The sequence below is a fragment of the Anopheles darlingi genome, chromosome 2 (genome assembly GCF_943734745.1).
Source record: "Anopheles darlingi chromosome 2, idAnoDarlMG_H_01, whole genome shotgun sequence".
NCBI classification, from domain to species: Eukaryota; Metazoa; Arthropoda; class Insecta; order Diptera; family Culicidae; genus Anopheles; species Anopheles darlingi.
This window is the reverse complement of record NC_064874.1, coordinates 62,007,719-62,019,983: the sequence shown is the minus strand read 5'-3', so window position 1 is coordinate 62,019,983 and position 12,265 is coordinate 62,007,719. Positions and strand designations below refer to the sequence as shown.

The following is a 12,265-nucleotide window of genomic DNA, read 5'->3' as shown; positions in this document are numbered from 1 at the left end:
TGCGCGGCCCAACCACTAGCATCGTAGCAGGCCGGTATGCTGAAATGTGATTACTTTGCTTAATGCCGGAATCGGATTTACCGTCGCTTTCCTCTCTCTCTCTCTATCTCTTTCTGAAGCCAAAATCCCGGTTGATGTGGCAATTTCCACTCCCTTGAAACAAACGTACACCATCAGAAGCACAGTGTTATTAATACACATACGCCCACGGCTTTAATCATCTATTTGAGCCAAATTGTTGAACCACGGGAATGAAGATCGCTCCTCGCTGTGTTGCAGCTGCAGAGCAAGAAGTATAGCAGCGAAAGAATAAATAAATAAATGACGCACGTTACACTCGGGAGTGATCTGCGTTGCGGGCGTGGGGTCCTAGGACAGAGGTGGCCGGCAGAAGGGGGTACTTCGTAAATTAAAAAAGGCAAAACCAACAGAGACGCAAGTAAATTGAAAGATGGATACAACGCAGCGAGCACTCCACAGTCCACTCTGCTCGCTTTCCAGTGATCGCATGTGTGTGTGTGTGTGTGTGTGGGTGCACTTGCGTTAATTTATCCACCCAAGCCCTGTGTTAATTATTGAAAATAATTCCGAAAGGTACCGGGGACCCCCGGCCAGGCCAGCGACCACCCAGCGTTTCTGGTTCGCGACCGGAATTTGCACGAGCGGTTTTTTTTCTTCTCACATTTTTCAACGTCGCTTCTTTCACCTCGTCGCTGCTGGCGTGTAAATGCGTGCCACTTCCGTCCTGGTGTCGGTTGACCTACCATCGGGGCCGCACACACACACACACACAGACACCGTGATGTCGATGTTGGCCCGCTGGTTGCAGTGGTTTTGCATCCATTTTGACAACGTGACGCTCGCGATCATCGCGGGTTCGGTTTCCTGTTGCGCTGCAGCTCAGGCGCCCAGGCCCAGAGCGGATGTGCGAAATCGCACCCCGGGACGGGCGAGAAGGGTTGTTGGATGAACGACAACATAATTAATGCTGGCCTGCGTCGGAAAACCTGCGACACGACCACCGGAACCCGTGTGACCTCCTGTGACGCGGCGATGTGGTGCGGCCACCACCCGGTGCGAAATATAGAGTGCGCCAGGCGCGAGTGCACTCACACACACACACACATACACATACACATAATGTTGTCATGTGCACGCGCACCGCCAGGACACTCCCCGTTCTGGTGACGGATGTCGTGGTGCGTTTGGTGGGTTCAACTTTACAGAGGAAATGAAAAATGGATCCAATGAAAAAAGCGCAGACGTGCAGGGGATCGTGAGAGGGAAAAAGGGGGAAAATCATTAAAGTGGAGAGTGTCATTCTCCTGCCCCGTGTGCTGCGCGTGTGGCACTCCCCGCGCGGCAGGTGGCGAGGTGTGTGCTTTATTGCATTTAATTAATGAAACGAGCAATCTGTCAGCTTCGGTTGAGATTATCGTTATTTTTCATCATAATTCTGCATTATTAATTGCTTCATTGCGCGTGTAAACACGCGGCAGCCAGGCCAGCAGCAGCAGTGGCCAGGCCAGCACGCGAGCGCACACCCGAGGAGCAAAGTCAATGAAATCGAAACTGCCGGACACTGGCCGCAGTTCGCCGCCGTTGGTGTGGAAATCCTTTCCGTCCGGCCCGGGACCAGGTCTATTGACCATCCGGGAAAGCAAACAAACAACATTATTATCACCGATCGGATCCAACGTATGTTTTTTCTGCTTCTCCCTTTCTGTTCTTTGTCGTCCTTCCCCCGGGGGGAGACGTGCACCCGGTTTGAAAATGATCGAAAATGACTTCGGATCGGGGCGTTAATTATTCACCTACCGCTGCCCCCCAGGAGGGCTGGTGCACCGTTTGGCATTGTTGTTTGGTGGATCTCGTGGTGAAATCACGTTTCACGCGCAGGAGCAACCCTCCAGATGGGTTTTGGGTTTTTGGAAGTGAATATTGATGAATATTAATCGCATATTTTAGCTTCAGAAGGCGCAGGCGACAGGAACCGGAGGGAGGGAGGTGGGAGTGGTTAGGGGCTAACAGGCGAAGCTTTTATTTAATGAGAATGTAATCGCACTCTGTACTCTAGCTGAGGGTCCCGTTCGTCCCGCAAACATCACTCGCATGTAACGCCCGAACGCGGATTTATATCACTCTGCAGCGCTTGTCAGATGCCAGCAGGGGATGCCAACCAACGCCCCCCCCCACCCTCTGTGGGAGAAGACACGGTTGAGCTTTAATCAAATCGTGGTCCGCTCGCGGAGGGGCGGAGGTGGTTAGGGTTGCGTAACAGCATGTCATCACTTTGACGCGACGATAAATTGTGCATGATTATGTATATGAATTGCGATTTCGTTCGGTGTACCAAACGTGGTTGCTGCTGCTGCTGCTGCTGCTGATTATACGGTAACCGCGCTTGTATTACATTGTATCATCAGGGGAGAGGTAGGATGCATGCATAGAGCGGGGGTTTCAGTCTAACCAGTGCTACCGGCTGACTACTCCCCGAGATGTCATTAATGCTATGCGGGATAATTATAGAACCCGGGCTTTGAACCTCCTACCAATGGTGATCCGTGGAAAATTGTTTACATTTTATGTAAATGGTGAAATTATGATGCACGAAATGCGTCGTTCCCCGAAGCCGCTGCTGTTTATGTATCGTAGTGTGCGATTTTACCTTTTACCACTAGGAATCGGTTTGTGAAGTTTTGGAACATTTATTGGTTTATTTGGTTTACTCAACATAATGTATGCATTTTTTCCATACACTTTAAGCCCGATGATGTGTAAGGTAAATGAAAAAAGGGTCTAGATGGAAACATCGAGCAGCGGAGCGGTCATGAGCTCTTTTAAATTTTCCGAATTTGTGATACATGCCAGAAAATGGCACTTCCACTGTTCCGCGTTAACTGGTGTCTAGTAAACCGCCGAAGAAGTTCATGAACTCTGAAGGAAAAGCTATTCTGCGTGCGCTATCGAATCAAAACAATGTGGGAAATGAAATGTTGAAGCAATCCAGACGACTTGTTACTATGGACTGAAAAGACATTGGAATCATTTTATGTACCTTTATGACACAATTTTTAAACTCAACACAAAATGCATGCATGCATTAGCGAATTTGACTATTGTTCTAGGATCTTAAGAACTATGTTTGCAATATGGTTTTCATTGGTCTGAATTTTTTTTTTTACGAATATAAGGACGGACAATCCATCTGTTTAGGTCTGAACTTGTGATTTGATTAATTCCTACATAGTGTCTGCTTATGGGCCCTATTGCTGCTGAAAAGGGTATATTTTTTCGTTTTGGTCGTCGTTGCCATTAGAGCAGGCTGTAAAAAATCACAAGTTCATTCATAAGAGCTAAAAAAGACTGCTAGGTTTTTTTCAGCAGTAGTACAGCAGCCTCGTTTGCAAGACAAGAAACTCGCAATAGGGCCCTATGATTTCTTTGGTGGATCTTTATAAACTTTGAAATTTAATGCAGTGTGGCGTAATTATAATTGCGTCTATCGTTGATATCGATTTTCAATTACACTCCTTTTGAAGACTGCATGTCATATGGTTTAATATAATTTTGAGCGCTACTCATTGGTATAATATGAATTGTTTTGTTGTATTTCATATTGGCTTTTGTATTTACAAACGGTTTTTTGTCATTCTTTATTTTCTGTTTCCACATTTTTTATCCACAATAATATTGTTATTGCGTTATTTAACTATTTAATTAGTTTATTTTACTTTTGTTTGACAAAACGGGCCGATGGCTTCATCAAGGATACTGAAATCTAGAGTCAGGATGCCAAATAAATTAACGTTAATGTTTCGACTTTATCGCAGTTTCTGAGTTCCTTTGGATGGCGAATACATATTGATATTTGAGTTACTCTAAAACTATTGTAATAGATTAAGCACCGAATTAGACGTAATAAGTAGGTAATCTACCTCAGGTATATGAAAATTTGGCTAAGATATTCTCAAACTAGCCCACATTTTAACAAATCAAATCCGATTCGATTCGATTGTAGCCAGAGTTGTTCTAAGTAGAGCGTTACTCTACTATTATACAAATAATCATAACTTAAACATACGATGTGTAAGTTTAGTATTTCGTATCCTAATGGATCACTTTCAATTCGATTTCTATTTCAATCCAACGGTTCACTCTAACATCGAGCATCACCATTCGTTTCATCATAACCACCACACCATCATGCGCCAGTTTTTGATTTCAAAATTAGAACTCATAAATATTTAATGCCCTCTCCTCGGTCTCCAGCAAAAAAAAAATGGAGAAACACAACAACTAGCACTCAGTGTCCCGTTGGACCATCGGACGCCTAGAGTGCCGCAATGCCGGCTGTCGGTATGCTCCGCTTTCGGGCAGCCGTACCGGAAGAGCACTATCCCTGCTGGCTGCAAAATAGCCGTGGCCCAAAATCAGGGCCGGTGAATTTAAAAATCCATGCAAAGAATGATAACTAGCACGAGCATAAATCCGACCAAAAAAGGATGACTGACGGTAGCACGAATTCGGGATCGTTCGGGACAGTGTTTCCCCACGTCACGCGTACCAAGTGATCACCACCACCAAGTGTGGGTTGGGTTTTGGTTTTTAGATTTTTATGCTCCCCATCGCCACATCATCCATCGCTTCCCGCTTTCCTGCCTTCCTCTACCGTCAATCTCATCAATAGTTTGCTAGCCGCTGCTGCTACTGCTGCTAGAGGAGCCAAGTAGATTTCTGTTTGCCTTTTTGTCATCCATACCACTATCGCTTCACATTCTCTGGTTTTTCCTCTCCTTCCCTTCTTCCCTTCTTCGCCACCTTCACCATTGCACACGACTTTATTACGTGCATTGTGATTCTGATTTAGCCCCCGATTTCCCCTCGAGTTTCTGCGGTTTCCCTGGTTCTGTGCTCGGTGCATTGCGAATGTGGTCCCACTTCCTGATCCCAATCCCCGTGCCCGTGCTTCTTCCGCTCTTTCTATGCACCACTTTGATAGCAACGCTCAGCTGCCTGTTCGGTGCCTGTATGTGTGTTTGTGTGAGTCACATTTTTGCATTCCAATTTTCGAGCCTGTTTGTGGGTTTTTTGGCTTTCATTTCCGGAATCACTTCCGATCCCCGAGCGATGAGCACGTCTAGAGCGGCCGGAGCAGTGGCAGGTGAACGTGACGATTTTATTCTTGTCAATTGTGCGGCCCTCCCTACCCCTACCCCCCCCCACATCCGGTTAGAATGTCAGTGAAAAATCAACTCCGATAATGTCGGTCCGGAAACTATATTGCTTTCTTTTCCTTATCTGCAGCACCGACGGTTGCCTAACGAACTGTTCAAAGTGCTCTGCATAATGAGAGCGATATTGACTGACTGACGTGTTACATAGGGAGCATAAAATATGACCTTCATTGTGTGAACTCAACTAAAAACCTCTTTGCCTTTGTAAACACTCCCGCGTCCAGCGCTCAAATCATTCACGGTGATGCAAATTCAGCGTTCAGCGCGATCTCGTTTGGGTTCACAAGTTCTTGCTAGTAAAACATTACGGCATTAGCTCTGGAACTGACCGAGGGGCAATGATGAACTTGTTTTATGATGCGCCATCACTTCGGCCTCATTTTAACATCATGGGATGGACATTTTTTGGCCGGAATAGCAAAACTTTACCTTCTCCCGTTCCATTAGGGTGATTGGAAGTGACGACGAGATGAAGGTGTGTGCGTGTGTGTGTGTTTTTTTTGCACATTTTTACGACGACTGAACTGGAAAATTCATGGTACGCTAGTTGAAGTCGTACCGTACCGGGTGACGCGAACACTGAAGTTGTTCTAAAAGTGAGAGTTTTTTTTGCGGTGACGATCATGCTTCTACCGATGATGGTTTTATGATTATTGGGTATTTTGCTTCTTCGACTACAGGGTTGCTACGGGCTTCTTAGGAAGGAGATGTGTGGAGGTGTTGTGAAAAGATCTGCTAAATGCTGTACGTTTTACGCTGTGGCTGGGTCATTGACATGCGAACTTTCGATTGTTATGAAGAGTATTTGAAGTGCGCGATGGATTTCAATTTGACTTTCCATTGCCGAAAAGGTACATCTGAGGACGAGTTAATGATGTTTCTGTTTGAAGTGCAGGTTTCAGGGGAGACTTCGGTAGTTTATTTTGTTTCTTCGCATTAAGTTTTTACATTTTTTAATAAGTGCTTATCCATTCAAGATTATTGTATAAAATTTTGGGATCAATCGAAGCTAAATTGACAAAGATATGGATTTTTGAAAATCCACCTATCATACAAGGCTCAAAGCATTTCGCGACTTTGAATCGCGATTCCCAAAACCTGCGTTTTCAATGTCGGTGCCCATCGTAGCATGGAAACTAATGAACCGATTGATTTGAAATTTTGAACACATAATCTGTTCACTATTTGCCAGGTAGCCCTGTCGAGATTTTATTAAAATTGTTGATGCTTTTTTATATTTTTTTAAAAATTATGTAAAGCTCATTGTTTGAGGCAATATCGAAAAAAGCATCACTTTTCCAAGTTAAAAAATCTGCCAAAAATCGAAAAATGGGAAAATCAACAAAAACTCGACGGGGCTACATGGATACACTTATAATCTAACAAAAGAATATTGATTTGTATATTTCTGATGACCCAGCACATGGATACGATGGGCACCGCAAAAAGTATATTTTTGCTAATTTGCCCTTCTAGATTGGATGCCATGAACGCGGTTTTGATCAAATCTTCCCCAAAATAGAACCAAGTATTCTTGAAAAGTTGTAGTTTAGTATAAGGTTATAAAAAAAAAATTAAATGGTTTCTTCATTCAAAATCGTCAAAAATAAGCCCTTTTTTGACCCGAATTAACCTTTAAAGTAAGTTAGTAAATAAATAGATGAATAAGTTGAGTAAATGCTTAACACAATGAGCGTTTGAATGATAAAAGTATGATACTAGATACGAGCAACGCGATCAAACCATACCTTGAATTTTAACGATCAAGGTCCATAATGGATGAATAATTGAAAGAATCAGTTAGATGTTACTTTAATTACAGCATGACGTTGTGGTATGGATCACTTTCGAAATCATAACATCCCCAACATCGTTACATCGTTTCGATAACGCAATTTTCCCTGATTCAACAGCGCAATGGTCAAAAACCGTGACTAACAGTGACTTGGGATGGATCCGGTTTTACGAGATTCTATTAAGCATTTAACGAATTTCGGTCAATGCCTAGATCCTTGGGCGCCATCGGATATGGACCGTAGTGGCACTATTCAGCGGGACTAGCTACTTGTACGTCATTTATCAACATCAACATATGGTCAGTGACCATGCAAACCATCAAAACAGGAGGAAAGGACCGGCTTCCAATTTACCAGGACGATTATTCATCGCACACACACACACACACACACGCAAGTGGCATGAGTCATGAAGTTCCAATCCACGGTGTTGCTGGACCTTGGTGCCGAAAGTCACGTTACAATAGCGTAACAGGTACAGGCGACTAAGGCCGCATCGCATTCTCTGAACTGGGGGCACCAACCGGTGCACCTACCTATTAGCTTCCGGAGGCAGAAATTGTTTTCCAATGAGCGAAACTATCAATCATTATGGAAGTGGCGAAAATTACGGACGGTTGGAACGGTCAGCACGATGGAGTCGGTAATCGACTGGACGCTCACGGTCGTGATGCGCCGACCGTTCAGTATGATTATCTATTGTTTCGTTGATTGAGCCCATTTGAGCGAGTGCAGCCATGGGACCAGGTGTTTCCCAACGGACAATTTGCCAGCATATCGGTCGCTCGTTATGGGCCCGTCGTTACGGTCTGCCATGATTGGTGCGGATAGGGATAGGGCAGCATGTCTGTTGCCAGTATTAACGTCACAATAGGTTCCTGAAGTGGGGTGTTTCTGCGTGTTGACAAAGGGTGGTCTGCGTCGGAATGCCCGATGCTCGCAAAAGCGTTCAGTTGTTCGGATTGGTATTATATGCAGCAGCCGTTGAAAGATAAGCATTTACAGCACGCAATTTGAATGATAAAAATTATTTTCTAATGGAAAACTTTTACGTTCGCTGTAACTGAGTTTGCAAATGATATCAGGCAGAGAATAAACGAGGTTACCATTAATATTTCTAATTTATTTTCAACCAAACTTTCTGGTTTAAAGTTATGCATAATTAAGCATATGCAGTTCTAAGCTAATTTAATGCTTCCCCATACTGTATGCGTAAAGTACGTTACTGAACGGAACGTACCTGTCAACGCGAGTGTAATATAATGGATTGCAGCGGCTAACACGTACTGCACGCGTAACTTAACGTTCCGCTCCGCAACGTAAGTTGACACGAAACTGTAGTTGACTTTCGAGACATTGTAGTTGACATCGTTTGTAGACTTCTATTGTTTCCAACAACAAGATCATACCTTTTGATTCGAGCGTTTCGCTTATAAAAAACACCACGGTTACTGAGATGTCATCTGTTCCAAGTCGACCCGATTCTTACCAGCAGGATCTTGATCAGTTTCCTCTATGTTTTCCGATATTTGTAGGCTTAGTAAATGATCGAGATTTCCATCGGATACTGCAAAAAGAAATACATTTGTACGATTTATGTGCGACAATGATGAAAAAAATGAACGATGAATGATATGATGGGCTTCTTACAACAAATCAAGTTTTGAGGATACTCACTGGGTGACAAAACCGTTTTTGTAAAGTTAACATATTGAGCTTCCGGAAAGGCTAGTTCTTGCGAAGACTCAGCCTTTTCAGCCGGGTGGATTGTGTCTTGTTTCATATTCTCCGAATTCATTGCAATGTATGGTTCGTTCAGTTTCGAAAAGTACTACAATGAAATAAAATTATGAACTGACAAAGAGCAACAGTAATTCTCTCTTGTTACGTACATTTTGCACTTTATCAGGGAGCATGGCGTAGAATCGGCCTCTTAAATCCTGAAACGATGGTCGCGAATGCGGATTTTCGGCCCAACAATTCAGCATAATTTCGTAGATTTCTAGATTTGCAAACTGAGGCTGCTCCATCCTATATCCTTCCCGTAGCATCTGGTATAACTGTAGATTCGCCTCTAGTCCAGGGTACGGTGACATTGCTAATGAAAATAGCTCCCAAAGAAGGATACCGTATGCCCACACATCAGATTGCGAGTTGAACACATTGTCCGATATGCATTCTACAGCCAACCATTTGAAAGGAAGAATTGCTTCTCCACTTTTCTTATACACATTATGTCGATAGATTGAACGAGCGAAGCCAAAATCACAAATTTTCACAACATTGTCGTCACATAACAGTACGTTCCGGGCTGCCAGGTCCCCGTGCATGACCTTCCGCGACGCTAGGTATTCCATTCCACTGGCTATTTGTGCCGCCCAGCAAATGAGATCTGTCGTGTTGATGGAGCGAGTAGCTGCTATGCAATTCTTACTGCCATGTGTGTCATCTGCTTCAAACGATTGAAGATCTGAAAATGGTAAGTGTGCGGGGTTAAAAGAAGGAAACACAATAGGTAGAATTCCGAAACATACTTTCACTAGCTAATGTATTTTCGGCACCATTCTGTGTTGGGCTCATTGCTGTAGAACGTTCAGAGTTCCGTTGATTTTCGCCCGATGGTTGCATATCAAGACAGTTTTCTTTGTCGGTAGAGAACGATAATGTCACATATTTCAATCCTTGGCTATATTACCCAGAGATTTATGGTTGCATTCAATTCCATACGAAAATTTCAAGGCAAGCATAGAAGTTGGATATGCATTAGATGATGGAATAACTTTAGTTTTTTTTCGTGAACGGATATTTTTGAAATGCTGATGTACTTACACATTGTACTGATAGTCACAATCGCCACTTTTTGATATAAGTAGCTCACCCGTTCGTTGACTTAACTGATCCATGAAACGAAATCGGTTCATCTGTAGGTAGTCCTGCAAGTTTCCGAACGGACAATACTCGACGATAACCATTAGCTCATCTGGAATAAATCATATGCATATGTTACATAACTTACAAACAAACCTTTTACGATGCTGTGTATAACATACATTCTGTAATGTTTTGTGTAACAACTCCAAGCAAGTTGACCACATTCAGGTGCCGACCTAGATGTACCATTATCTTGAGCTCCGATAGAAGGGCACGCATTGCATCATCATCGTGTTTATGCTTAACTATTTTTACGGCGACTATCGTTGACTCCTCGTGTACCTTGATACCGGTGGCGATTGCTTTCATTACCACACCAAAGGCTCCGCTTCCGATTTGAGTAAGAAGCTTCAGTCGCTGCTTTGGAAAATCGTATTTTGTGTTATATGGAAGCCGGTCAACTTGTTCAATGAGTGGTATGTTTGGATTAATGTATTCAACATTGTCCACTCCCAAATTTAAGGTGACAGGACTTTTCTTTTTCTTCTTCAAGCACCAAATGCATACAATCGCAATAATTATGATCAACAGTAGAAGGGGCATTACGATATATACAATAAAATTCTCCCTTATGGGGCTTCGTACGGTAAGGTTCCAGGATGTAGTAGTGTTTCCTATTTTATTTTCGGCAACGCATTCGTAAAGACCAGAGTGGGTTTCGGTTATATTTTCGATTATGATCGTCGTGTAGTTCAACTGAATATTATTATCGGACACGATAGGCATTCCATTCTTAAACCATGTTATATCAGGATCAGGCGTACCGATTGCGTCACATTCGAGATGCATCAGAGAGAATACGTCAACTTCAACATCCTCTTGAGCGATCTTACTTGAACGCAAATGGGGAGCGATTGGCTCTTTCACTGTCATTGTGACGATTTGCTCGTACTTCGAACCGAACAAAGTGGTAGCATTACATATTATATCACCTGAATGATTTAGACCCACATTCGGCAGTGTGAGCTGTGTTATACATATAAATGTGTCGTCGAATATCCAGGTACCTTCAAGCTTCTCATCTTTGTACATGAAATCGATACCGACGGTGGCAATGTTTCTCACCACCGCACAGTTAAAAGTAACATTTTCTCCGATGATAACCGTTCCTATTGGTTCTATCTTTTCTAGCCTCATGTATTCGGTCACTCCCTGTACCAGCAAATAAGATTGCGATACTGTGCTTCCCTCGGAGTTGCTGGCCATGCAGTAAATTATTCCAGGTTGATCAACGTAAGTGTAGTGCACAAGAACCCAGTAATCTATGGAGTGGTCATATTGCTGCCTGGTCGCCGCCTGCTGATGAAATTTTGACGGATTATACAGTTTTGCAACTTAACACACAAGGGGCGGTATTTGATGAATCTAATATCAAACTCCTGTTGTTGATCATGTTTAGAGAAACGGTACATTAATGGTTGTAGAAACAGTACTTACATGCCACACTACTTGAGTATCATTATTTAGGGGACAGTTTTTCCAAGGTACATCCTCACACGGTTGAAAGATGATTTTCATTTCAGGTTTTGGATAAGCACCAATACTACAATCGATCTCAACAGCCTCGCCTATCCTCGCCATTGTGTGTTTAATATTCACCGTAGGTTTATCTGGAGTATGATTTCAAAATTAGAATTTCCCTTCATCTACCGCTGCTCATATATTTTTTTACATACAGTGAATCAGGACTAACATATTATATGTCGCTTCTGCATCACCTGCGCGGACTACAAGGGTGTAATGCGTACTGCCAATTTTTGGAGAATTGAACGTAACGAGTCGATCTTCTTCGATCGTCAGCCTGAGATAGCTTTCTGAATGCTCCATTTTATATGTCCCATCACTAGATTTAAGTTTTTGAGTATAATTTTTATACCACTGATAGGTTATGTCGGACGGAAACGATTTATAATGGATTATAATATCAATAGGCTTCACAGTTCCACTTTGGTCCTCCCTCCAATTGATAATGGTTCGGTTGAGGGCAGCTCTCAGTAGAACAAAGTCATCCGCTGTATCTCGGACGTGCAGCTTAAAGTTGTGGTAGATAGTACTATTGTCGTTGGACACTTCACATCGATAGCATCGCTTGTGCGCTAGAGTAGCGTTTGCGATGGTGAGCTCACGAAACAATTTCCGACCAGTTATAAATGGTTTTCCAATCGTGATTGTATGGGCCTGATATCAAAAAAAGTTGTGGAATAATGTCACTAGAATTTATAGAAAAAAAAAACTAAAATTTTATCACCATGTCTGTGCCTTCGTGGTCCGGAAGCGTTTTCCACGTTATGTTTGGTTCAT

General features: G+C 43.0%; 1 protein-coding gene across 1 annotated transcript; it reads right to left on the bottom strand.

The window, feature by feature from the left end:
• Window positions 1–8,481: 8,481 nt before the first annotated feature.
• On the bottom strand, window positions 8,482–11,170 carry LOC125959409 (vascular endothelial growth factor receptor 1-like). Its single transcript, XM_049692232.1, has 6 exons — window positions 10,084–11,170; window positions 9,863–10,013; window positions 9,568–9,719; window positions 8,926–9,503; window positions 8,711–8,864; window positions 8,482–8,600 (listed from the first exon to the last, which is right to left on the bottom strand). Exons 1-6 carry the CDS (start codon window positions 11,168–11,170, stop codon window positions 8,482–8,484), a joined length of 2,241 nt encoding a protein of 746 aa, XP_049548189.1.
• Window positions 11,171–12,265: the final 1,095 nt, after the last annotated feature.

Coding starts and splice junctions, on each gene's coding strand:
- LOC125959409 (XM_049692232.1), bottom strand. CDS start 11,170: ATGGCCAGCAACTCCGAGGGAAGCACAGTATCGCAATCTTATTTGCTG. Junction 9,720..9,862: donor TGTGACTATCAGTACAATGT/GTAAGTACATCA, acceptor TGGGTAATATAG/CCAAGGATTGAAATATGTGA. Junction 9,504..9,567: donor AAATACATTAGCTAGTGAAA/GTATGTTTCGGA, acceptor TACCATTTTCAG/ATCTTCAATCGTTTGAAGCA.